The sequence below is a fragment of the Nelusetta ayraudi genome, unplaced genomic scaffold (genome assembly GCF_046127955.1).
Source record: "Nelusetta ayraudi isolate G7.1 ecotype Tasmania unplaced genomic scaffold, CSIRO-AGI_Nayr_v1 ptg000033l, whole genome shotgun sequence".
NCBI classification, from domain to species: Eukaryota; Metazoa; Chordata; class Actinopteri; order Tetraodontiformes; family Monacanthidae; genus Nelusetta; species Nelusetta ayraudi.
Genome location: NW_027466083.1, coordinates 1,902,018 through 1,929,676, shown reverse-complemented (window position 1 = coordinate 1,929,676; position 27,659 = coordinate 1,902,018). Strand labels below are relative to the sequence as shown.

The window sequence follows — 27,659 nt, the reverse complement described above, 5'->3', positions numbered from 1 at the left end:
AGTGTAGCACGGATAAAAACAAAAGAAAATGGGTGAATGGAAATAGAGATACGTTTTTTTTTGTCTATTTATTTTTTTGTTGAGATTTATATTTTTTTTTCGCAAAAATAAAAGCAATGTTTCTAAAACTTCAAACAAAGTACAATTTGCAAATTGCAGGTGTTTCCATTGAATGGTGTGAAGCGCATCAGCCGTAATTCTGGTCAAATCTCCAGGGGGATGAAGGGACAAAACATCTGCAAATTTCCAACGCAACACGGCATTTTCACTGCTCATTGAGCTGATCACGTGACCCCCGTACGTCACATCCGCTGATGTGTCAATGCGAAAAAAGTGTTTCATACCTCCATTTGGATACGTCTGAAAAACCACCTCATGAGAGCGTCAACACCTTTTAGTGATGTTTGAGAGGTTTTTCCAAGTTGAGCTGTTTCCATCATCTGGTTTTTATTGCCATATTTAGGTTTCGCGCAAATTCTAGAGGTCATGGGAATGCAGCTACTGCTACTGTGTATGAGCTTTGCTTGAGGTGAGGCCCCCCCCCCCCCCAAAAAAAAAAACATCCACAAGCATCGAGTGTCGAGGACTCGGGTGAATTCGGTGTCTTCGACCTGATTCCACTTCTGTCTTCCTCCTCATTCTTTTCTCTTTTGACCTCCGCCGCTGTGCTCCCCCAGGTGTTTTGTGGAACCTGTCGTCATGCGACGCCCTGAAGATGCCCATCATCCAGGACGCTCTGGCCGTGCTGACCAACGCCGTCATCATCCCCCACTCGGGCTGGGACACCTCCCCCCACACGCAGGAGGACCGCAAGCTGCACCTGCACTCCTCGCAGGTCCTGCGCAACGCTACCGGCTGCCTACGGTCAGTGTCGCTCTTCCCTTTCACGGGTCCGTGTCTTTAGCTCCATATGTCACTGGTATATAAGACCAGTGACTTTATATGAAAATGGATGGAACATGGGGTTTCAAAAAAAGAGGTCAAGGTGGAAGTATTTTGCCCAAAAATGGTTGCGAAAGACAAAAAAAATGACTATCAATATAGAAAAGAAGCACAAAATGCATATCTTTACCAACAAAACAATATTTTCGTTGTTGTGAATCAAGGTAAAAAATAAAAAAAAAACAATGTCAAATGTGCCCAATTTGGTCTAATAATGCATTGAAATTGCCCTGAATTTGTTGTGGGCGTGGCTACTGTTAAGTACTCAAATGCAGTTGGCAGCGACTGCACTCATGCTCCAATCATTGCTCACCTCTGGCATCTCGCACACATCCAAATATGGAATGTTCTGCTTTCAAAACGAATCGTAAACTCTAGGTGGCGCTGACCACCGAACCGATCGCTAGCCTTCAGAACTTGGGATTCGGAAACGTCGCGATGATTGTCCGTCTTTGTATACAGTTGATCTTTCAGTACCAGAGCATTGACCCACTCCCACTGCATGCAGTGGACGTTTTTGCTGCCACAGTCCCTGCAAAAGGCGTTACATCGCAATGACTGCGCAAAATTATTTTCTGTCTCCTCGTCCACTGCTTTTACAAGTGTGTCTCTCACTTTACAAGTGGCCTATTTTGAGCGCATCCGCTGTTATTTTTGGCCCCCAGTACTGACGGACTGAACTGCACTTTAAGATGACTCATCGCTTGGCATCTGAGATGTTGTGACTTTGTGTTTTTCCCACCACTCGAGAGAGTCGACGCTAGTCGTACGTTGCCGGCGGAAAGCAGCACAATCAGGAAGCAGTGGGCGGGGCTTAGGCACAGTTTTTAGCACGGTTATCTGATTTTGGTTTTTGTCCTTTGCGATGCTACCCCAATAAGCAAGCACGCGCAAACTGGATCGTATGGTGTAAATACTGTTCAACTCAGTCCTCAATTAAAATAGCAAACGTTTGGGTTGTTTGGATCTCGTGCATTCGAGAGATGCGGAGCCTTCATCCCACAGGATAACGAATCAGAGCTCCACTTGTTTGTCGTTGATGTTTCTGATCAAAGTTGAGACCTTCGGATGCAAAGCCTTGACATGGATAGCACCAGACTTCTGAAGCGTTGCACTGATATTCTTCTTCTTTGACGGTATATTATTAATATGAATTTCTCTTAAGAAATGACTGAAGTACCGACCGACCAGAAATGTTTTTCAGCCTTTTGCAATCCAGCTGACTTCAGAACCAGATACCATCATATTTCTTTTTACGCTTCCAATAACAGATCTTTGTGTTTCCCTGCTAAAACCAGTGGAAGCGCCGCCTTTCATTAACTGTCGCCAACAGACAATTGGTTCAAATAATCCCATTTTTATTGGCAAGAGCATCGCTGACGCTCCGAACCCGACGGTTTACACACAGTGGAAACTCGAGGGGTTCAGTGTGAGATCACAAACGTTTGACTGAGATGCGTCAGCTGTGAAGCACAAAGGGTTTTTTTGATGTGTAATTTAGCATCAAAGGATAAAAGACACGTTGTGACGACAGATTAAAATGAAAACAAGGTTGGAGGAAAAAAACTCCCATGAACACTCTCGAGCTGTGCGTGCTCGTTTTTTGTTCCGTTTTATTTTCACCCTTCGATTTCTGAGGGGACCTTCAACAGACAGAATGCTCTCGCTGGAATTATATGACAGTCGCTTTAAGGCAGGTATGGGCAAGCTATGGCCCGGGGACCATATGTGCCCCGTTAAGCTTTTTAATCCGGCCCACCGAATTTAAAGAAATGTTATTATTCATCATCTTCTATCCTTCTATACCCGGTTATTCCTATTCAGGGTCACAGGGGTCTGCTGGAGCCTATCCCAGCTGTCTTAGGGGGAAGGCAGGGAAATGTTATTAGTTGTAAGTAAGTCATGAAATAAGTTTTTCATCATTTGTTTCAGTGTTTTAAGAGTCGTTCCAATAAAGAGCTCAATACCGTGGAGCTTCAACGACAGATATTTTGTTGCAACGCTTTTGTTCATTTTCAGTTGACATGAAAGCACATTTTTGACACATCCCATGATATATTTTTTTTCTCCTCTGATGTGGCTCATCCATCTGCTGCTGCTCCGGCCCCTCTGTCAAATTATCGAACCAATTGTGAGGACGCCGCACATGGTGTCCCACATTGATTAGGAAAAGTGAGGATTTGTGTGTGTGTGTGTGTGTGTGTGTGTGTGTGTGTGTGTGTGTGTGTGTGTGTGTGTGTGAGAGATTCTGCTGGTGTTCCTCCTCTGTGAGCCATTCATCTCAGCTGTGCAGCGCTGCAATATGCCTCCTCACCTGCTCTCAGTGAGGGGGAAAAAAAACAAAAAGAAACCCCTGACACATATTGGGTTCTGACAAAGGCCGCGCTTACCCTCTAATGCCGTGCGTGCGAGCCGGTTTGTGTTACAGGAGCTGGCTTTGTGTGGATCAGCTTCCTAATGCGGGGGCCTAATTCATCTTTCTCACGCCTCGTTAGGGGAATGCTGGGAGTCTGATTAAAGATTGAATATTTCATGGCGGGTTTGGTATATCGCTGGCCACCTGCTGTCTCTCTCTTTCTTTCCCCTCGGCTCTCGCGCTCTTTCCCTTTTTTATTTATTTTCCTCCCCCTCTTTAGCCCCCCCCCCTCCCCCTCATTCCCTGCTGTCTCCATCTCACTCTGTCCCTCCAGTTTTCTGCTTTTTTTTCTAATCTTTCTCCTCTCAGTGTGTTTTTCTACCTTGTTCGCATCTGCCTTGTTTGAAGTGTGTGTGTGTGTGTGTGTGTGTGTCCGTGTGTGTGTGTGTGCATGTAAGCAAAGGTGCTAAAACCACATGTTAGATATGCAAACACTGCATTCATTATCTGGTCGGACACAGCAGGTGACATTGTGAGGTCACAAAGTGCTGAGTTGTCTGCAGCCAGACGACTTCCCTGTTAGCATGAAGGTGCGTGTTTCCTGTGCTGTTGCTCACAGTTCAGTCCTTAAAGGGGCAAAGCGTGATTTGTGTTGATCTCAAGCCTTCTCTATCCTCTTGTTAGTCAATCCAGGCCGATTTGTTTCAGTTCATAGTAGGGATGCATGGATACCAATACCAGTATTAGGGTATTGGTACCGATACTGGGGTTGAGTACTCTACTCAAACTCATAAAATACGCGCCCATACTATGACACCAATACCTGTTGTGTACATGCCAATCATACATTGTATTTGACCATTCATTTATAGTACATGACAATGTATGTGACTTGTTATGTATATGACAATTCTGTAAAACAGGTGTTTGCGCTGCAATGAAACTGTTCTAGAAAAACATGCTGAGGAGTGTTGTTGCAATAACTTCATATCAGTTGACAAAAAAAATCAAAGTAATTCTATTATGGGTAATGGTTATTAAGTACTTAGTATCGATGAGCACTGAAATGCAAGTACTTGTACTCCACTCGTTCCTTAAAAAACGTGGTATCGGTGTATCCCTAGTTTATATGTTGTGCTCCACTGCGCTCTCTAGAGGTGGGGAAAAAAAATCACGTACTGCCACTTGAAGGACCACAGTGACTTGAACGACCAAGAACCGCATCACACACGTCTGGAAAATGTTGAGACATGGGTGTGTTTGAGTGAAAATGATCTCCTGCAAGTGGAAAAAACACCTGAAAGTTTATAGAAGTTCTCAGTGTTTTAAAGGGGAAGCGTGATTAATGCAAGGTCAGAGAGCTGAGAAGAATAAGTTTGCTTTCATGTCTGCAGTCGGGTCATGAAGATATCTCAAGCAAAGACTAATTCAAAAATGTTTTATCTTCTTTGGCTGAGTTAAGAAGGCTTTAATCACTGTTTTAAACCTGAAACTCAACATATACTTGCTTGGTAAAAGAACATTCTTCCTGTTGCTCAGTGTGACTTGAAAAACACTGTTTTGAAATATCAGTAAACTGCTACTGTCAACATTAGTTGTTCCATCCATGCTCCATCATATTGTTCTCAGAGTGTTGAAATGAAGATTTTCAATTTGAAGCTGTTTATACTGTTCCACCGCTAAGGGAATTACAAAGTGATGCGTTAAAAATAGCAGTCAATACTTGTCCTGCGTGGTGCTTGACTGGCTGAATTTCTTCTGTTTATTTCTTTCTTTCTTTTAAAACCAATTCTCTCCTTTTTAAGGGCTGGCCAAGTTTCCGTCACAATGGTGCAATTTCCCCATATTATTTAGATTACACACTCCAAAAAAATCATGATTCGAGATGTTCTTCAGCCCTGCAGCCTTGGTAGCGGAACGCTTCAGAGGGATTAATTATGGAAAACTGACGGAGGTTAATTACAGTGATTCAACTACAAGGCGGTACACAAAAGGAAGGAAATATGAATGTGTGTTTTTTTTAATTCTCATTTCATGTGACATCAGTAATATTGGCTATTAAAAAAAAAACAGATGTTTATATTGGTATCAGCCAAATGTTTTAACATTCATCACTAGTTGTAACTGTGTAAAAGGGGCTTCACTCATGGTATCATTCATGCCACTAAAGCACATAATAGTTTGGTCTCTGGCTGATGTTCAGCTCATGTATTTTACCTGCTACTGTAGCTACCTTGGACTTGTATTATTATTTTCAATATATGCAACTAGTGTCACTTTTTGTGGTCAGAATATGTCTGACAGATTAAGATCCTCTTAAAGGCACACAATGGGAAATTACACACACACACACACCTGAAATCCTTCCTCTTGGTAACATGTCAGTGAACAGTGTTCACAGTGTCAACAGGTGTGGCAATGCAGTACTGATCTTGAACTATAGGGGCACTGTTGTGGCTGCTGCCAGGCACCTCCAGAATGACTTCTCAGTGTATTCAGAAGAACAAACCTTGAGGAGACCTGAATTTTTGTTCCCAAACCATCAGTGGTCCCCCAACAGTGACTGTGTGAACTGCTCAATGACTCTAGACAGCACTAATTGCCAACACACATACACACACACATACGGTATTATTATGAATTTCTACAGTGAGTACCTTTAAAAAAAACAAAAAAAAAACAAGACAATAATCAACTTAAGGATTTGTTACATGAGATATTTCATAAAGCAGAAACACACAGCATCCAGTATTAACAGAAACATTTGGAGACAGAACAGGTTATGGTTACCTTGTGGCAGAACTGGTGGTCTCATGTATGACGACGGCGATGAAGGACGTGAGAAAACAGACGAGAACTAATGGTGTTTTGGCAGCGCGGCTCCATTTCTCGCTGACACCGACGACTCGTGCATCTCATGTTTAATAGCCTGACATTTAAAGGGCACTGTGAACCCTCGCTCTTTTTGCCACGCGGACACGCGTGCATGCACCGGTGGCCTGGATGTGCACTGGCTTTAAGTTGATGGTGTGTTTTGCGTCTGTCGTTTTCCCTCTTTGCCAAACAGGAACGTGAGTTCTGCTGGCGAAGAGGCCCGGAGGAGGATGAGGGAGTGCGAGGGCCTGACGGATGCTCTGCTCTACGTCATCCAGACCGCCTTGGGGAGCAGTGAGATTGATAGCAAGGTACGCACGCACACACACACACACACACACACACAATCGTCAAAGAAAAAGTAAAAAAATATTTGATATATTGTATTGCTTGATTTGATTGCTTGAATTTGATAGTTTCAATGATTTGATTATTTCAAACCTGATAGTTTGACTTTTGGATGAAATTTATGAGAAATTTGAATGTTCATGCTACAGTCATATTTAATGACATTTAATGATATTTAATGATATTTAAACAGTTAGATATTGAAACAAAAACTGACAACTGCAATCAGTCTGACCTCTCAATAACTGGTCATGTGACCTCTTTGTTGGGGCTCATCTTGGTTTCAGAGGACTGTGTAAACACAAACACGAGCCACTGAAGCAGAACATTGAGTCTTCCATTCTGTGTTTGGGATTTTTGCAGATAGAAAACACAAGAGTGTAGTTTCTTGGTGTAGCACAGAGATCCTGAACGGTTGGACACGCGCATTCAAATGATTTAGCAAAGGTCAAATGAAGTTCACCTTTGAAGGTCATAGTGCATTTTAGGCACATTCTGAAGTTTCATCCAAAAGACAAACATCCCTGACTTTTCTCGTCAGTGTCACCATCATTGGAAATTCATCGCTAATGACAACAGACAGAAATCAACCAAACATAATTCCTGCCGTTCAAACTCCATCAGTGACACCAAACGTCAACAGTGAGCCTGTGAGTGTGCGTGTGTGTTTCAGACGGTGCCTTCATGAAAGACTGTGAGCGCCGTCTGTCTGTCTGTCTGCTGCCCCCTTGCAGCTTGCATGTCGAGATGTGTTGACATGTTGATAGTATCACGTTGTGCTGCCTCTGTTGTGTGTGCGTGTGCGTGTGTGTGTGTGTGTGTGTGTGTGTGTGTGTGTGTGTCGGGATGTGAGGTTTTTAATCCTCAGAAATCCCTCACAAGATCAAAGTCTGAGGCTGTTGACTGCATAGCTACTCACAACAATAGGATTAGAGTGTGTGTGTGCATGTGTCTATGTGCGAAGCATTTGAGTGTGTCCATGTGCACATATTTCACAATATATTCCACATCAAACGGCCCCGCGTGTGCGTCTTCACACGGACTGCCATCCATTTGCCCGCATCGTCTGTTTCGATTATTATTTTTTTTAATTCATTATTATTAATTTCGATTTGCACTTTTCCCAACAGACTGTGGAGAACTGCGTTTGCATCTTGAGGAACTTGTCGTACCGTCTGGCGGCGGAGACCGCTCACAACCATCAGGGCGGCTCAGAAGAGCTCGACGGTCTGTTGTGCGACACCGGCGGAAAGGATGCCGAGAGTTCTGGATGCTGGGGCAAGAAGAAGAAGAAAAAGAAGGGACATGACCAGGTGGGTGCAGGGGGAAATATTCTGTCCTCTCTGGTGGTTTTAATCTCTCATGGGTGCTGTTGAGCACCAGCTGCTTCCATGTTGGTTTTTGAACGTCGCTGGCTGCCTGGTGGGCTGCAGGAACACATGGGCTCTGGCTCAGAGACGCTTCCACAGACTCAACACTTGGCAAACGTCAGAGCGCAGATGAACAAAATTTTTCATGTCAGTGCATACTTCAGGGACGACCCTGAACCCTGGCAGTCTATTGTGACTGACACTGTTTGAGCCAATGGCATTGCTGTTGTGAGAAGGAGAAGGAGGCTCCGCTTTCCCGCTTAACTATGTGCACAGCTGATGACAAAGATCTCCACCTTTGTATGTCTGCTTTGTGATTGAAAGAGTTCCCATCAGGCAGGAGCTAAAGAGTACAGACCATTTCAAGACAAATGGATAAACCATGGCCAACAGAGAAGGTCATTCGCAAGCAATTGAAATTTTCCCCTCACGTGAAAATTGTCACAGATGTAAAAAGGCGACATTTTTGGCAAGAGAAGAAAAGCATTTTCTCTCGTGCGTGTGGGAAATTTACTGTAACACAGCACATCAACCACCTTGCACCTTACACAAGACGCGTTGCTCAGTCGTGAGTGATGGCATCAATTCCGCTCCGCTCTGCATTCCATATTCAGAAAATGTGTGACTCGCGTCCTTCGATGAATGCATTTGTTGGCAGAAAACCAGCACATTTGAGCTGTACAGATAACCAGCAGCATTAGCAGGACGAGCTGGCTGAGTGAAACAGTTTAAACCAAGACCACACACTGCCTCTGCTGCATGATGTCCTGTTTCACCGAGCCTCACGTGGTCACCGTCACTCCTGGTGCAAGGTATAAGTCCTGCCTCACAAAAATGAATATTTCACTATATATATACACTATAATAGTGTCTCACTGAAAAATTCCAGCACCTGAATTTTTTTTTTTTTAGATGTTGTGAAAGCGTGGCTTTGTTTGCTTTCACACATCATCTTTTCTTTTTTGTAACGTTTGCCCATGTGCAGCTCCTTCAAAAACATCTGTATTTTTTAAGTATATTGCAGTCACAATTCTGGCTTTAAGAATGGAAAGTAAGTTACAATAAGGTACATACAGAATATTTTATTACTTGGCCTTCTCAACCTTGGTTAGCATAAAACTGCAGACTTGAATGTAATTGTTCATATGGCCCCGCCCTGTTGTACGAGATCTGTTGATGCTCTTGTCACTGTAGTTTTGAGCACAGTTCTTTGCTGTTTCTTCTTCAGCAGCATATAGTTCATCCTTAGTTCACACTAGACCGCTATGAATATGTATGAATGTGTATGCAGCATTCTTTGATATTCATCACGCCGTTTTCAATGAGTTGTTTTTCCTCATCAACCGCAAGAGCTCACCTGCCACCTGCTTCTTTGGGGTCGGAGGGAGGAACGCAGTCCCACCCGTGCTGCAGGCTCAGCACACAGCAGGATCAGGAGATTACAGCTGTAGCCACAGATTATCTCGTTTGAGTTTCCGCAGTGGGCCTACCTCGGCTCAGAAGGCAAAAATAACAAGGCGATTTAGCATTTCCTCTCTGGATTACCAGCGTCTGTCCATCTGCGTCCAACAAGCTGAGCCTCATCCGTCGTTTTTTACTTTTTAAAAATTAGCCCTCTTGTCGTCGTGGAATTGGCAGAAACCAATGGAGTGCCGTGAAGACGGCTTCAAAGCCTCATCGAGCTAATGGGCAATCAGCGGCGCATTCTGGTTGAGTGCGACACATCTTTTATGGCTTCTGGGAAATCTGTGAAGAGCAAAGGCGGCCCAACCTTTCCGGTGGATCGGAGAGGTTGAATTGCTCATTAGATTGTCATGTTCTTTCTTCCCTCTTTTAAATGTGTGATGGTAGATTTTTGATTTTTTGTTTTTTTTTTCCAGTGGTACGAAGGCATGAGGGCGTTAACTTAGATTTGTTAAATAAACCCATCTGTGAACTTTCTGCACGTCCAAGCAAAGAACCAGAAACGATGGTGGGTGTCGGCGAGAACTGTAAAGGGAACAAATTGTAACCTCTCTGAAATGAAAATGCATCAGTTCAGTCAGTTCTCACCCCACTCTGCCCCGCTGGCTCCACTCTAGCGCAGCTGTGGGCCATTACCGTGAAGTAGTGACTTGGGAGCCTGTTGAGGAGGGCAACACTGTATCCACTGCAGGGCAATTAGTGGCGAGGGGAGAAGGAGAGTAGAGAATATGTTGCATTGGGAGGAGCAGGGGGGGTGGTGGTGGTGGAGAGGAAGTGGAAGGATAAAGGCCAAGAAGGAAGCAAACATACAGGACCAGCGCACAATGCAGTGTGTTTGAGGTCTGCAGATGTTTCATGAGAGGAGCTCACTGCACCTGCAGTACAATGCTGCACATCCACACATCTTCTCAGCTGTAAAATATATACATTGTAACTATAATTCTATTGCTATATTATTATTATTATGGTCCAGTTCTTCTGTAATAGTCCATCGCCCTTTGTGCACTGAATGGTGCAAATGCATAATTACACAAAGACAACACTGCTGCAGGGCTTCTTACCTGCCGCCCAAGTGAGCAGATCTGTGAGTCATCAGCCATCACAAACCTCGCCACCCGAATTTTGTACTTGGTGTACGCTCGGATGTTTGTCCAAATGTTAATGTTACTTCTGATTTCATTGTGGGTCTTGGACGTATCAGCGGTGTCGGTGTCACCGCGGTCGATAATCCCAAAACATGACGCCTGCAGTATCAAAATTTGATAGCATCTATTTCTACTATCCCAAGACATGCGCGCAAGGCTAATTTAAAAAACTCCAAAATGCCTGCAGGTGTAGGTTGTGAATGGTTGTTTGTCATATGTGTTGCACCGCGTGACCATTAGCGCACACGAAAAAATATGGAAGTAAGACTTGAGAGAGGAAGCTCACTGGCTCCTGAGCTGCCAAGGAAATGCCAGTCGCTCTGTTATTTTATTCTAGTATAATCCTGTTTCACATCCTCGCAACACAGATTAGGTTAGTAGCCATCCTCACTAGAGATTGCTGCACACTTTGAGGTTTCTCATTTGTTAGACAATATGGAAAACAGTACGTTTGTCGCATAAGAAAAAAACACACACTTTGTTTTCAAATCAGGCCACGTACTCATAATAACTATAATATAAACCCTGTCCTGTAATTTCACCCAGTCGGAACTCTCAGCTGCTGCTAAAAACATTCATGAACAAGTATTGTTTAAATTTACAAACAGCTGTTCATTGCTGGCGGCACTGGCAGTGCTGTCAGTTCAGCCTTATTTTCAGACAGAGATGCGATAAATGTCTCTGTTCCCTCTCCGAGCGGTGAACAAATGAGTAACTCAGTCGCTCGCAGGGCCCGTCCCCACTCGCAAAATGAACCAATCACTCAGGAACTCTCGGAGTGGGTGGAGCTTCTGTCTCTTCAATGGAATTCCAGCAGAGTCTGCAGAACCGAGTGACTTAAAACAACTCAAGACTCAATTCTCTTTGCTTCGTGACTCATAAGTCTGCAAAAAGAATCAAGTGTCCTCTCACTAACTTGCGTCTCCCAACAATGTTTTTGTCCAGCTCACAATTATATTTGGTACAGTTTTTCTCCCCTCAAGTGTTTATTATATCTGTGTAAATCTCATTACAGTATCAATGACACATGGCCGAGCTGCACTTTGATGCATTATAGCCATGCAAATCCTCAATGGGTGTGCGTATGCGTGCTAGTGTGTGTGTGTGTGTGTGTGTGTGTGTGTGTGTGTGTTATCAGCGCAGCAGCAAATGCCACATTTAAATTACAGAGACGATAGGAAAACACAGCCCACAAATAAATGAATGCCAAACTTATTTATACCCTGTTTATGAAGAGCGAGCGTCTCTCCGCTGCCGGCCCGGGGGAGTGGGGGGGAGGGGGGGTTCTGGCAGAGAACCGAACATGCTCCCCCGTTCTGAATGATGTCTCACTCTCCACAGTGGGATGGCGTTGGCCCCTTTCCAGATTTGGCGGAGCCCCCCAAAGGCATCCAGATGTTGTGGCACCCCACCATTGTCAAGCCCTACCTCACACTGCTGTCTGAGTGCTCCAACCCAGACACCCTGGAGGGAGCAGCTGGGGCTCTGCAGAACCTGGCTGCCGGCAGCTGGAAGGTAGGGGACTCGCCGCCGCCGCAGCCACGCCTGTGATACTGAAGGGCACGTGCACGTGTCACCGTCTATTGAAATTCCACCGGGTGCCAGGGAGCGCTGTGAAAGCCAGAGAAACCTCGGCACAAGGCGAAATAACATTAACAGCTGCCCATCTGCCTGCTTTGTGCCGCGTGTCGGTGACCCTCTCTGACGTCCTCCTGCAGCAGGTCGCAGTGTCACAACTTTGCTTCTGATAATGTTGTTATTGACAAGGTGGAGCACTGGGTGGGAATCTAATTCTCATTTCTTTGTAATCTGCTTTTTTTTTTTTTTTTTTTTTTTTTTTACAGGGTTTGTGCAAAGAGACCAAAAGTTGTTAATTTTTCATTTGATTGGAGCCCTTTCACAGGAAAAGCTAATTAACTGATTGATTTTGCTTAATTGCAGTTAGTTAGAGGTATGTAGCTGGACAAGTATACAAACAAGTTAAGAATTCTTTGTTAATCCATTTTACCAGAGTTCTAACATCAATGAATGTATATAGATAAATATCCATGACAGTTGCATTTTTTTCATATTATTTTTCAGCCAGTCGCAGCAGTGTTACTGGAATCACCATACTGACTGTTATATACGACTTAAAATATCCCAATTTTTGAATCCAGTGCTTAACTTTGCCCAGAAAATCAAGGCCAAAATTTTCAGTCATTCTAAGAATAATGGCATTAATTCACAGAAATTATAATTCAACATTGGTTTTTAGATTTTTTTTTTTTTTTTTACAGAATTGTCTGCATAGCTGTTAAGGCTTGACATGATACATTCATGCTAACTTCAGTAGAAGGAGTGGAGCCAGCTAGAGTGATCCCTCGCTATCTGTCTGTCCTGCACAGTGGTCGGTGTACATCCGGGCGGCGGTGCGTAAGGAAAAGGGCCTCCCCATCCTGGTGGAGCTGCTGAGGATAGACAACGACCGGGTGGTGTGCGCTGTGGCCACTGCGCTGAGGAACATGGCTCTGGACATCAGGAACAAGGAGCTCATTGGTGAGTCATCAGTTAAAGGAAAACCTCCCCTAAAAATCAGCCGCTTTCACATTTATATATAATTTAGGCGGCGCTGCCTCTCCGCTGAGGATGTGCAGGGCGCCGTCGCCGACTGGCAGGCGGTTTGTAAATTTGTTTTTGCATAAAAAAAAGAGAGAGATATAAATGCCTCTTTGATATGAGTCTCTACATATTCAAATAGTTCCTCTCTTTAAGCTGTGTTGCTCAGACTGATCCTTTGATACTTGATTTCCCGTCGGAGGCCCAGTGATGTCTGCGATAAACTCGACTTTTCTGCTGGTCTCCATGGCGACGCGCCTCCTTCCACTCGTGACTCTCGAGGATCTGGGCCGACGGCGGGCTACACAGACCCCTTCCTGTGTCGCCAGTTGCGATGTTAGTCTTCCAGGCTGCTGCCAGCAGCGAGGCTCCGCCCTCTCCACTTGCTCTCGCTAAAGGGATGCAGTTGCGGGAATAGACAGAGGAGGTGTTTTTGCTGCAGCATCCGCAGAGACTTTAGCCACAGACTTTGACGGCGGCTGTGCCGACTGTGGAATTGCTGGTGCATTGCCGCCACGGCGCTAATTTAATTGGGTGCCTTTTTTTAGTCAGTGTTTGTGAAGATGAAAATATCACCCACACTGCAAACTGTTGCTAAGGTTTGATTGCATGGCTTGATAAATCATAAAATAATAAGCGGCTTTACATGCGTGGATTATTGGATTATGAAGACTTGAATTGTGTCTTTTTTTTTTTTGTTGCTCAGGTTAAAATGCTGAATCAAAAGTCAGTCAGCGGTGAATAGACGTTGTGTATTAGCAATGAAGGGAAGGAAGAGCATGTGTTGCATTGCTGCTATGAGCACTAGTTGTGTTAAAGTTTTCATTTTGATAGTAATGTGACTCTCCATACTGCTCACAGGTAATAGCTCATATACAGTATAGTGATGGAAATGATGAGAACAGCTGACAGATCTGGAAACATGATTTACTTTCATAATTGGCAGGATGTCATTAAAGACAATCACACAGATGTGTCCTAAGTCTGCTGGAGTCATAATTTAACCCCCATCACACCTGACAATGACATCAAAAGTCATTTGGCTTCTTCCCTAAAGGAACATGATGGTGTGACATTGACAGTGAAATATGCACCTTTTTGAACCTCCTTCTTTATTATGCTTCTATTTTATAATTTATTGAGCATAATGTTGTAAATATTTGATTTGTTTAATGGGTTTTTTAATAAGCAAGTAAAAAAAAAAAAACTACTGAAACCTCTTAAATAGGATAATTTTGGCCAACAATATATATTCACTATACTATACAAAACTCTTGTATCTGACAAACTTATTGTGCAATATGCTATTATTGACCTGAGTAGCATTACTAAACTTGGAAGCTTTCAGTAGAAGACTTCCTGCCTCATTCTATTTTTCTACAATTTCTGAATAGCAATTTGCTCTTGCAATGTCCCCTGTTGTCCTAAAGACAGTAAGGAAAACAGAGAAAACTTTTATTACACTCAGTGTGAATTTTCTTTGAAAACTCCAAATGTGAACTATTGAGTCAAGAATCGGGGACTTTAGGGAAAATGTATGCTAATACATGCTAAGCATGTTCCACACAGTTGGAGCAGGGAAATTGACAGGCAGCTCCACCAGTTTGTTTTAGTAAGTATCTCGGTTTTACTATGTTGAAGGAGTAGCAAATGATTGACGTGCAAAAGCTTCATGTCCTTTTTCTTCAGGTTGATTTTAATTTGTCAACAGTTTCCTGACCTATATTAAGTGACTTAGAAGTGGATCCAGTATGACACTGTGTTTGTGATCTAAGCTGCAGTCCTAAAATAACCGTCACCTGCAGCTCAAGCTATTTTAAAACCAAAAATAGTTATGTAATAGATCATAATTAGCTTCATTTAGTAGTGAAAAGCATTAGAAACTAGTACAAATGCTGTTTTGCAATTTCTTAGCATTTCCCGAATTAATGCTAAAATGCTTCGTCCTCATAATCGTAAATCAATCACAAATATTAAATGCATTATAAATGTAAAATATTAATTCCTAATTGACATCAATGTTGCACAAAGTCGAATTTTCTCCACGTTTGCGACTTTTAGCGACATTTTGCGGGAAACCAAAGCTCTTCTCATCACTCTTTTCCTCCCTGGCAGGTAAATACGCCATGAGGGACCTGGTGCACCGTTTGCCCGGTGGCAGCAACAACAACAACAGCAGCGGGGCGGGAGGAGGCGGCACCAACGCCAGCAGCCTGGTGGGGAAGACCATGTCGGACGACACCATCACGGCTATCTGCTGCGCGCTCCACGAGGTCATCACCAAGAACATGGAGAACACCAAGGCCCTGAGGGACGCCGGAGGCATCGAGAAGCTCATCGGCGTCGCGCGCAGCAAAGGAGACAAGTAAGCGGAGAGGGAAGGGAGGGAAAGCGGCTCGGCCCGTCACTGCAGCTGCTGTAAGGAGCCAGTAGACTGCGACTCAAGGATATGTAGTAAAGCTGAAAGTAATTGTTATGTAATTATGTATAAGTTAACCCTTCATACCTGTGAACATTTTTTTTTTTTATTACCAGATATCAAACAGTCAGTGGGATAAATTTTCATTTTTAGGAAGCAGCCCTTTGTAAACGTCACAAGGTGATTGGACAAACCCTCCATCTTTCGCCCTCAAACGTGCCAATCAGATGTCTTCGCATCCATTGTCTGTTTGGTTCCTTTTTTTGTCACAATGAAACCTAAAGGATGCTGATAGTTTTTGTGATTTTCTGACAGGCATTAAAAAAAAAATGTAGGTATGAGTTTTTCAGTATGACTCTATCGGATTCCAGACCTGAAATCTGAGCATTTCAGTTGCCAACTGCGAGGCAGCCAAAAAAATGCAACCAAAAAAAACCTTTTGTCCACATGTTCCTGTACGTCTGAGTGCCGCCTCCTCTGCCTGGGTGTTCCCACAGGAAATGCGAGCCAAGAATACTGATTAGGAGACATTCACCTCAAGTGGCCAGGAGCAAAATGTTTAATATTTGTGGTGCTGATAAGGCCAATAGGGGCCAATTACAGGCACAGCCATTAGTCAGCTGTCAAACATGGAGGTAGCAAAATGAACAATTAGCCAATCAATCAGTCACACAAGTGAAACAGTGACATTCTTTCCTGAAGTGACACCTTTTTCATGCTGCACCCTTCGTGTCATTTTCTCCCAGAAACATGCAGAGCACTGCTTTACGTACCGTTTGGTTTTTCAGCCTTTTCCTCACTGACTCACTGATGTATACAAAGGCCAGTCGAGCTTTATACCTCGTGTGCTTTGTGTTCTGCTCCGCTGAATTCCCAGACATAGTCCCAAAGTGGTGAAGGCGGCATCTCAGGTGCTGAGCAGCATGTGGCAGTACAGGGACCTCCGCAGCCTCTACAAAAAGGTACCGTCAGCCCCGACACTGGAAACACCAGTCACCCATTCTTCGGAATCTGTATGGTATTCCTCTCTCTTTTTTTTTTTAATCTCCTCCTTCCTGCTGCTGCTGTCCGCCTCCTCCAGGACGGCTACTCCCAGTACCACTTTGTGGGCTCTTCCTCCACGATAGAGCGAGACCGACAGCGACCTTACTCTTCCTCTCGCACGCCGTCTATCTCTCCCGTACGAACCTCGCCCAACAATCGATCAGGTGAGTGCCACACACACACACACACACCCCACCAGCCCCATCCCCCCCAACAGCCAAACAAACACGGCACTCACTCTTAACCTTCACGCCGCTGCAGCTGCTGGAGAATTATTCTGCTCGCAGGGAGAATCCTCGCGCGCTGATCCCGTAGAAAGCGCTTGTCCTCGCATTATCAAAGTTCAGGTTCGACTTGTCGCCAGGATTTAGGAATTTCCATGTGGGCTATTGGAATTTAAGCAAATGCATGCTGAGGCTTTGTTCTTGGCTGAGCCTCGGAGGCAGAAAAAAGCAGCCTGGTGGAAAGAGCCTCATACCACGATTCTCTTTATTGACCTTTTTTGCGGTTTACAAAACTGTCATAACCTGACAGGCTTGGTGGAACGTCTCCTGAATCCTCCAGTTTTGTCCCTCATATGGTAAAGAGAGTCCCATTTTCAGGAAGGAAGGGAGGGAAAGAAAGAACCGGACGACTTCAATGAACAATTTACCACATCCAAAGGGACTGATAGGATTAGTAACTGCTAAACTAGCAGTTTGTCACTGTGTTACTCCAGGCCTCGTGTTAGTCAGACTTCTGTTTCGGGGCAACATTACTCCCATGTCATTTTCAGCCACGCTCATATTTGCCGCGGTTCCTGTTTCCGTTGTGTTGCAACGCAATACAGGCAACTACGAGCTGTCCATTACAATTGAACCTACCTTTTAAATCACAATAGAGCACATTGCAAGGCAGAGAGATTGCTAATGCGTCGCAAGAGCACTGACTAGGTGTACAAGGAGCGGCATCACAGCACAGCAAGATTTATGAGGCTGACAAAATGATAAACGCTTTGATGTGGTCGATAATTGCACATTTTGGATTTCTTTCCTGGGCTTGCAGTCGCACGAGCAGATGGTCCGTCGGGCCGCTTGTTCACGTCTGAGGAAAAACTTTCACGTAGCGGCAAGACGGCGTTGCATTGTGTGCGTGCAAAGTCTTGGAAATGCATTTGCCCAGATGCCTGGCGGAGGAGGTGCTGACATCACAACAGACTGGAGATATTATCGGAGCAGTTATATGGATCAGCGCTAACTGTGTTAGACTTCCCAGACAAGCCACAGAGTCAGACTGCCAGCAGCCACCGTGTCAGACTCTGACACTATTAAACAAACCTTTCAAGCCAGATCACTGCTTCACAGATGGATGTGATGTATATCCCATGGATGTGACCGCCGGTCCTTCCAGTGAGCCAGGTTAAGCCAGGTTACACTCTGGATGAAACTAAGCTTTGCCCTGCAAACGGTGGGGCATGATCAGAACAGGAAGTGCCCGCAGTCCAGTGTGCACTTTACCGAACCGACACTTTTGTCTTCTCAGCCAAGATTTTTTTTTTTTTTTTTTGGCTCTATTTCTCCTTTTTTACTGTTGCAAAACACAACCCAGGCCGGAATGTAGACTACCAGTCAAAAGTTTTGGACGCATCTGTTTCTTCTTCATCTTTGCTACTTTCTACTCTGTAGATACACAATGAAGACCACAAATATATGAGCAAGATATGTGAATTAATGTGGCAAAATAAACAAAAAAATTAAATACCTAAATATGTTATGTTATGCATATTATATATGACGGTTGGCTATTCTAGATCATCTAAAATATCAAACTTGTGAGTTATTTCACACTTTTCTGTTTAATACATATTCCATATGTGTTCATTCATAGTTTTGATGCCTTGAGTGACAATCTACAGTGTAAATAGTCATGAAAATGAAAGAAAAAAGCTATTAAATCAGAAGTTTGTGTCCAAACTTTTGACTGGTAGTGTATAGCTGACGGCATCAACATCCACGTTGGTTTTTCCACCACAGTCAGGAGTGTCTCCGCAATCCTGTCTGTGTGTGTCTTGTGTTGTGTGAGAGCCTGGAGGCCCACAGTTATCCTTATTTTTTCGGCTGTCTCTTAATATTTAATAGACTTAGTATTTGCTGTGTGTGTGTGTGTGTGTGTGTGTGTGTGTGTGTGTGTGTGTGTGTGTGTGTGTGTGTGTGTGTGTGTGTGTGTGTGTGTGGCTAGCTAGCTAGCTACAGACATTAACTTGTGAATTATGGAGAAAGGCCACCAGACTAGACTTTGCTTCAACGGGTGTCCATCACATCTTCCTCCACTCTGTCCTGGCCATTAATCCATAAACCAATGGCTCAGCCGTGTGCATTCATATTCACCATTAGTTTTGAACAAAATGAATGGTGAGTAATTAGCCAGCACACATCCGGCATCGTAAAAAAAATCCTGCACTCGTGGTAAACAGTGCAGGCGGAGAGAAAGTGCAGCAGATCTGTGCAAGGGGCGATGACTCAGTGTTTACCTCTTTGAAATAACAACCTGGTGGTAAAGCTATATTTTTATTGTGAAATAACCACAATTCAATCCCAACACAAACAACAGTGTGTGACCTTGTTTATAATGGTTGTCTGAAAAAACACTTAGTTGAAGCAAGGAGCCCCATTGTTGGGATTAAGGCGGACAAACACAATAACGGCTTCTTAGAAAATATTCCCTCCTCTTGACTTCTGCTCCTTCTTGACTTGTGTATGTTTTTTTTTGTTTAGTTTTTTTTGGGGGGGGATTTGTTTTTTGTTTAATATCTTGCCTCTGTCTGTGTTTGTTAATGTGCAGCGAGCGCGCCGGCTTCTCCCAGAGACATGCTGGCCTTAAAAGACAGGAAGGACTATGAGACGACAGGCAACGCTGGTTACCACGGCAACAAGGGTGAACACACATCCCGAAAGGATGCAATGACAGGTCAGCAGAGGTTCATCCCTGCACATGAAATGGACACCAGATCACTGTGTCTTTGGTGCAACTGTTCAGACTTGGATGAGAAGTTCCCAAAGTTTCCCGTGGCTACGTGTCTCTTAAATGATCAAAATGATAAAAAAAATATATATATAAAGTTTCCAAATTTGATATTTCTGGGTATTAAATCACCTCAGCATCCCCTCAATATAAAACATGTGGTCTACGCACTTCTTTATGTATACCGCACTTTGATATGTATATCAAAGAAAAATATTTCACACTCATCGAGACTCACTGTGTTCATGTGCATTCAACAAGTGTCTGGAATGAGTGTCTGGATCGGCCTCACGCTGTCACCCTCTGTCTGTCTGCAGGTCAGATCTCTGGTGGCTCTTCTACGCTGCTCCGAGGAGCTTATGTGTCGCCTACTGATGATCTGAAGTATAATCAGGTAAGAAAGCCAAAGCCAGCACAAGCAAGCACAACCGCTTTGACCTCAAGAGTGTTTACTTCATTTGTTTGGTTTCAGCTCTTAACTGCACCTTGCAGTTTGATGTTTATGGGTGAAATGAAAAAACACTCTTTTTCGGGAAAATGGGTAAACAAAGCACTAACTGATTTTCTTATTAAATCTGATCCTTGTGTCTTCATGGAAAACCTCCAGTCCACATGTAGTTGTCTGAACTTCCTCCAGCCACTGCCATCATTCCAGATCAGAACATTAACATTCTGGAATAGTACAAGAAAATGATTGTTTTGCCAAGTGAGACAGGAATACAATGAAGTCCACCATAAACATCAGACTATAAACTCTAGTGCTGCCGTTGCTCTTTATAGTGTTGGCACTTGATGTTGCTTTGTTGCCAGACTCTCACACTGCCTACGTAACACTTTCTGGCTGTGATAAAAACACACTGGCTGTCTGTCAGAAAACTCTATGGCTTGGCAAAAAAAAGAGCAAAGTCATTTAGCCATCCTGAATTGACTGATTCCGTCTGATGGAAAAATGCTTTTCCATTGTTTTTCATGGGGAAGTCTTTGAGGAATTGAGTCACCAGCACCAGACTGATTGTATGCTTACATTCTAGATGGTTCCTCTAGACTAAACCGTGCTGCAAGCAAAAACAATGTCATGTCGACCCTTTTACAAGTCTTACTTTTATGTTTTTTTGTTGAGGAAAATGTACCTTGCTGTCCGTTTGTGTGTACTGTCCAAGATCTTAGTGAATCAACACTTCCTCGCAGTTATGTTAGTGACCTTTGTAAGCAGTCGAATCAGTGTTTCAAACACTGCTGCATCTCCTTAAATCAGTCATTTTTACCACAATAACCTTTTTTTCTACATTTTCCAGGTGTCATCTCAAGGCCTGCCTGCAGAGCCCTACCCTCCATTCCAAAACCCTCCCCTGCCCGACAACGGCAACTACGAGGACCAGGCCTTCTACGAGAACCAGGTTCACGCCGGAGGGCGCCCCCCACAGGGCGACCTAAACATGCACTTGCAGGGCCTCAAGTCCACCGGAAACTATGTAGACTTCTACTCGGCGTCGCGGCCCTACAGCGAGCTCAACTACGAGACCAGCCACTACCCAGCCTCACCGGACTCCTGGGTCTGAGAGGAGTTGAGGATGGAGGAGAGGAGGAGGAGGAAGGTGGGGATGGACAGACAACAAAGGGTGTAGTGTAGAATCAGGAGAGAGGATGATGTGAAGATGCTTTTCCTCCCTCATCATCCTCCCCCTGTTGTTCCTGAGTAGCATCATTGGTAGCCGGACAGCAGGCGGGGGAGGATGGAAAAACCCAAGGCACTTACCCTCCTTCAAGAGACATCGACGGCAGAGGGGATGAGGGAGAAGCGGGAGCCGAGCCGAGGAGCAGCCACGCATGTGCATGCACACCACCAACACGTTTTCTTTCTGTGTTTAGTTTGTGACCAACCTGCGAGGGAAGAGTTCAGCAGACGGGAAGACTCGCAGCACCCAAAGGCCCCCCAGGATACAGAACGTGCAAGACAGACGGACACAACGGCGGAGTGCGAGCAGAGTGATGATGTGTAGAGATACAGAATGTTCATGAAAGAGGGAAATGTGGAAGAGAGAGGAAGAGAAGGAGTGGAAGGAGAAGGAGGGAAGGTTTTGGACAGTGACGACAAAAAAACACCCGGAGAAACTTGTACATATGTGGCATACCAACCTGGCTTTTAGTAATGTGAAGCACAAGACGCAGAGCTGTAGGACGTCTGTCAGACAAACGTTTGTTTCCCTCCATGGCTTCAGTGTGATGTTTCCTCCTCTGGACGAAGAACGCTCTTGGACTTTGTCATTTGTAACAGTTTTTCTCTTTCATTTCTTTTCTTTTCCTGTGTTTCTACTTTTTTAATTCTGGTTGTATAGTATTTTAATGTACATTTTCAGAGACGCATTGTGAACTGTACATTGCACTATTTTCCGTGTCATGTTGGGCCCTTCGCCAGCAGGTGGACCTCGGCCTCTCACCCAGTCCTGCTCCCCTCTCGCCCACTCCAATGAAACACAACACGGAAATATCTGCACTCAGACTTTTGAACCCCGCAGCTTCTGACCGACGTCACCACAGCACCAGTGTGAAATATTTGATTTTGAACTGTGCGCTGATGTATCCATCCTGGTAGGTCACGGTGCTCCTCTTACTGCCCTACTGATAGCTGGCAGCGCAGCGGCCAAACCGATGCCTCTTTCTTTTTCAGTCTAGATTGGGTTTTAGGCGGCTGTCACATTAACACCACAAATCCCCTCTCTGTTCCCCTGAGCCCCTCCGTTGAGTGATCTGTGCTCATTATGTATATAACCGTGCCAAATAAGGGTTACTTTCTCCCAGCTGAAGACAGAGGCAGGCAGGGAAAGCGAGGGTCGTGTTCAAGGGTCCAAGTTCAGCTCTCGGCTGAATGTCCTCGCCGTTCCAGCGAAGCCACTGTGTAAATGCTTTGTTTTTTCTGAACTGTGTCGAAAAACTCTCAGCTGCACCAGGACTGGGGTTACAAAAAAAAAAAAAAAACAATAGCAAAAGAAGGGAAACCACAGACAAGACTGACCAGGCGGGACATGGATTCCTCCAAACGCTGTACAAATTCAGTTCATTTCTGTGTTGTAAAATATTCAATGTTTGAAGTAAACAAAAGAACCTTTTCTGGGAGATGGATGGTGATTCTAACTTCATGGTAGACAAACCTGTTAATAGAGTACGGATATATATTATATAAATATAAATATATACTTTTTATGTGCAGATGTGGATGTCACTAATAGCAGCAACATTATGGGGGAAAAAAACAGCTACATGTAGGAATTTTGTTCACTTTTTTTTTATTTTCTGGTCTACACACTAAATTTGTCGACTTTGTGTAGTAATGTTGTTGCTATGTGGAGTAGAATAGGCCAGGGCCCAGGGATCCACTTAGTCACTAGTGCAGTCCAATAAGGTGCTACATCCGTGAGAGGTTCAGTATTTTCAATCATGTTTTCAATTCCCGTGACATCAGCGAGGGAGTGATCACCAGCCATGATCAGGCCACTGTCTTAGAGCGATTAGGGAAAAAAACAAAGCAAGGCACCCATGAATGCATGAGTATTTGTTGTCAAATCTGAAGCATTTTGGTGATTTACAAAAAAGATTTAAGTTTGTGAAAAGATGACGACAGAAACTAGACCTTCCCACTCTTCACTGGTGTCCAAGAGGCCAATTTCCAATGTTTGAAGAAGACTTTGAATGCAACTGTCCCCACCAAAACACTGGATGAAGAGTGGACACACTGTATTTGTTAGTGAGCATCTGCAGAAACTGACAATGTTATGTATGTCCTTGTGATCCTTTAGGCAGAAGAAGAAGAAAAAAAAACTGACTATACAACCTGTATGAAGATATAACGTCGGTAACCTTTTTGTTGCTAGACCAAACGTGTTTTAAAAGAGAATTGTGAACTTTCTATTGCCTCAAACAGATTGCAACTGTTCCAAAAGATATAAATGGACCATTGAAGAAACTCTGACTTCTGTAGTTGTTTGTTTTGATTGGCGGGCTGGTTGGATGGTTAGTTGGTTGGTTGCAATGTGAAGCCGTCCTTGTTGCGTCAACAAACTTAAAGCCGAAACATCATATTAACCAATGCAGCATATTGTCAGTGTTATTGATCAGTTTCAGTGTGGCACTGGTCCTGCAGATTCAAAGCGGAGGAAAATATTGCTCTCAATACTGTGTATGGATCTTACAAATTTATATTTTCCTAAATTGTTAGACTTTTGATGCAACAATGTCTGGAGCCTTTCTGCGTGGAGTTTGCATGTTCTCCCTTTGTCCGCGTGGGTTCTTTCCATGTTCTCCAGCTTCCTCCAACAGCTCAAAAACATGCATGTGAGGTGAATTGGAAACTCTAAATTGTCTGTAGGTGTGAATGGTGGCGTGTCTTTGCTGGTCTTTCTTTGTGGCCCTGTGATGAACAGGTGGCTTGTCCAGGGTGTCACCCTCACTTCACCCCATGACAGTTGGGATAGGCTCCAGCAGACCCCCACAACTCTGAGTGCAGGAGGAAGCGGGTATAGAAGGACTAATTCCTTGATAAGTGGCTTTACCACTAAGTTAATATTCTTATTTTAGGGTTCATATCAAAATTACACAGGCTATATGAGAAGAAGGAAACACTATCCCTCCAAAGCTGATCATTCCATCAGAGTCTTCGACTCTCCACACCCAAAAGAAAATACATTTTGCTTCAATATTGAGCGCACTCTTGCTGTTATAATCCCTTGGCCCCAGCCTGCTTTTTTTTTAACATTATTTATTCATTTGGGGTTGAGGGGTGTCTGCATTTGTGCCAGAGCTCATGCAACTATGTTAAGGTTTAACTGATGTGACAGTAGTTTTCTAACAGTGGCAGTCTAATGCAGAAGCTGCATTTGCTGAGAAAATTTAGAGGCTAAAGCCACATTAACTCAAAACCACCTGAGCATGGCAGTCATGACTTCTCCGACGCTTTCACAGTGATGTGAAGTAGCGTGTGTGTGTGTGTGTGTGTGTGTCACATGTCAACGAGGTGGTACGCAAACAACACTCAGCTTTGCTCAGGCTGTACTGGGTCTGAGGTTATGTCAGCCCAAGCAATGTAGGACAGGCTCAGAGTGGCAATCGCCTTCACCTTCCCTCTGCTGTCTAATCTATGGCCCAGCAAACCCTGTCCTGGTGGTTCTTCCATTTCTTGATCCCTAAGCATCACCTCCAATCTCCCTCCCAAAACTGAGCTGACCCTGGGTGATCCCTGTGTGTTTTAGCAGCACTGTGCTTTTAGTTGCAGGTGACCTCGCCCACCTTGGCCCCTTGTTCCTACTGCCTGAATCAAAGGCAGGCAAGACCTTTGCTCCCTCCGACTGCCTCAACTCTTTCGCACTACCCTGGCTGCTGGAGGGATTTTTCCTGTGCCATGACTGCAGGGCACACTCACACTAAGCAATTCATTTCATGGCTAAGCATGTTTGACCCTCAAAGCTCAAGTTGTTAGCTCCTAACGTCCCTGATCCTTGGCCCTAACATGGTTGGAAGGGGTGTATTGCAGGACAATCAAGAGGACATGCCCTATTAGCTCTCTTCCATTACTCTCTGCGGTCATTTAGCATTGGTGTCGGTCTATTAGCAAAATGACTCATCAGCCATGTTGTTGTTCTCCACTATGAGGCAACCGTGGATAAACTGCACTTTACAATACACATGCATGGACCGTAATTCATCAGAAATGCGACCTAATCAAAACACTTCATTCAGATAAACTGGCTTGATCCAATGAGGGGGTGCAACTGACCCAATCAGAGTCCATTTGATTTCATTACTTACAAGATGTTTTCTCATGCTTTGGGCACATGTCCAACATGTAGCACCACATTGCACATGAAGATGGTCGCTTCCTGCATTCTCGTCTCTTGGCTCATATTTTAAAATGGGAGAATGATTCTTTGGTGTTGGGTTTCGAAAAGAAACTATATATATAGTTCTGGGAGGGATCATGTGCACATGGCACAAAACGGCACCGTGCACGCCATTATTGAAGCATGCAAGTGCAACTCAATCTGATCAATTTATTCAGTATCTATGTAAGAAATACCTTTTGAAACAATTCAATAATGACCAAGTAAAAGGCAGCCAATGGTATGAAGCGATGTGTGTACAACCTGTAAAGGAGGCTGAGCAACGTTGAACTTTGGCACTGTACAGAACTCACCTTGATCTCCAGAAGTGAGCCTTGAAGCTGCAAAATGTCACGGTTGCTCATCTTCCCACAATGCCAGACCTCTCAGTTTTTAAGGCCAATGTTCTCGCCTGCACAAACCTAGAAAATGTTTCTCTGCTCCTCCGTGCGCAAATGTGTAGAAAGTGCTTTGAACTAAATTCTAGAAGTAGAACTAAGAAGTTGAAAAGAACATCTGCTGACTGACAACTCAACTCCTAAAAAAAAGAGGCAAACTTCGTTTTCAATAAAATGTGTTGAATGACATGAAAATTAAATGTGACTGTTTTTCCAATTCAGAGAAAAACAACCTAATCTCCCTTGGGGATAAGAGGAATGGTGTGCATAATCTATCTGATGAGGCTACAAAAAAAAAGAAATCTAGCAGTCTCCCTGTACCGATCCCTGGCTGAATTTATTCAGCTTTCTCCTCTGATTCAGCAGCTCAGGAGGAGGTTGTCCTCTTGACCCTGCAGGAGATATTGCCGGTCCTGCTGCCTGCAAGCAGCATGACTCCTGACTGATTTCATTTCTGATTTAATCAGTGTCCGTCTTTGTACAAGAAGTGACAGGAGGACTCGGAGGAAGTCTGTGAGGATGGCACAGAACCTCCAGGGATTTAGTTTGATCTTCTCACTAATGATCAGTCTAATGATCCAGCTCTTTTTAATCACTTTCACCAGCAGGTCCTGATGTCCATCAGCTCCTGAAGGTCACCGAGCTGCTTGTCTTTTAACTTCTCAGGTGTTTGCTGGCTGACACTTTGCTAGTTAGGTTGGGGGGAAAAGCGCATACATAATAATCTGGACAAATGTGTCATCTGGGTGTCTGCTGAGTGTTCAGCTAAAAAAAAAAGAAGAAGAAGAAGTTTCAGATGTGATCTTTTATTGGCATTGTATGAAAAAAGTAAGTACATTACATTTACATTTGATCTCTATGTGCACTTCATGTCCATCTGAACAATTACCACGAAATTGATGCACGCGCCAATCTGACAAAATGTGTTTATGCCAACGCTTCTCCACGTGCACATGTACCTTGAAAGTGTCATGAGTGCTCTCTAGTGGCCATTCGTACAACTGCAGCTGAGGTCGCGCGGCAGCCATCTTGGTCTCTGCAATTCGACCGACCACGGGAAACCTCAGAGTTTTGCAAACGACGCTGAAGTTGGCGCCACATTCGCAGCGGTGCTTCTTAGGTTTCGATTCCACCTATTTTTTTTATTTTTTTTTATTTTTTTTAAATAAAAAATCCGCAATTTGCCCGCTCGATGGCTGTGCTTATCCCCCAAAAAATATACAGTAGAAATGGACATGTGAGGTATCATTGTAAAGCATGGGAGCTCTACTATCACAATCAGTTGACATATTTCACAGGAAATAATTTTTGGCCTTTTGGGGGAACTATCGTGACGTCAATGGCAAAGTTGCCAACTTTGGAGTCCCCCAAAAAAGCCAAAAATGATTTCCCGTGAAATATGTCAACTGATTGTGATAGTAGAGCTCCCGGGTTTTACAATGATAGCTCACATGTCCATTTCTACTGTATAATTTTGGGGGGGAAAATCCACCTCAACATAGACATAACGATTCGCTGAATTTTATATGTTGAAAAGTGTTGGGATAAGCGCAGCCATCAAGCGGTCAAATTGCGGAATTTTTTGTAAGGTGGAATCGAAACCTAAGAAGCACCGAAGTTGTGGTGCCAACTTCAGCGTCGTGTTTTGCAACGGTTCTCCCGCCATTACTCTTCCATGGCTGAAGAGCACGACAGAACCCACCGTGGGAGGAAGGTAACTTGAGTGCATCTCAGACTCTTGCAGGTGATCTGAAGTTTGAAAACACTCAACTGTTTATTGGCTAAAACCTCATCATCTCCTCAAAGTGTTGTTCCAACTCATCATGCATGC

The 27,659-nt window shown here is 44.0% G+C and overlaps 2 protein-coding genes across 9 annotated transcripts in view; one reads left to right on the top strand and one right to left on the bottom strand.

The window, feature by feature from the left end:
* ctnnd2b (catenin (cadherin-associated protein), delta 2b) overlaps positions 1 to 23,527 on the top strand; it is a 142,430-nt gene extending 118,903 nt beyond the window's left edge. For 4 of the 8 annotated variants that reach the window (XM_076031560.1, XM_076031565.1, XM_076031564.1 and 1 more), the window contains 11 exons: positions 678 to 864; positions 6,366 to 6,483; positions 7,651 to 7,833; positions 11,841 to 12,014; positions 12,887 to 13,037; positions 15,213 to 15,462; positions 16,394 to 16,478; positions 16,598 to 16,724; positions 19,381 to 19,506; positions 19,878 to 19,954; positions 20,856 to 23,527. In XM_076031560.1, coding sequence (XP_075887675.1) covers positions 678 to 864; positions 6,366 to 6,483; positions 7,651 to 7,833; positions 11,841 to 12,014; positions 12,887 to 13,037; positions 15,213 to 15,462; positions 16,394 to 16,478; positions 16,598 to 16,724; positions 19,381 to 19,506; positions 19,878 to 19,954; positions 20,856 to 21,119 — 1,742 coding nt within the window. In that variant the 3' untranslated portion in view covers positions 21,120 to 23,527. Of the gene's footprint in view, positions 1 to 677; positions 865 to 6,365; positions 6,484 to 7,650; positions 7,834 to 11,840; positions 12,015 to 12,886; positions 13,038 to 15,212; positions 15,463 to 16,384; positions 16,479 to 16,597; positions 16,725 to 19,380; positions 19,507 to 19,877; positions 19,955 to 20,855 lie in introns of all 8 variants that reach the window. The other 4 variants (XM_076031558.1, XM_076031561.1, XM_076031557.1 and 1 more) reach the window with 1 other exon arrangement.
* toe1 (target of EGR1, exonuclease) overlaps positions 1 to 27,659 on the bottom strand; it is a 314,622-nt gene that overhangs the window by 285,129 nt on the left and 1,834 nt on the right. The window lies entirely within an intron of this gene.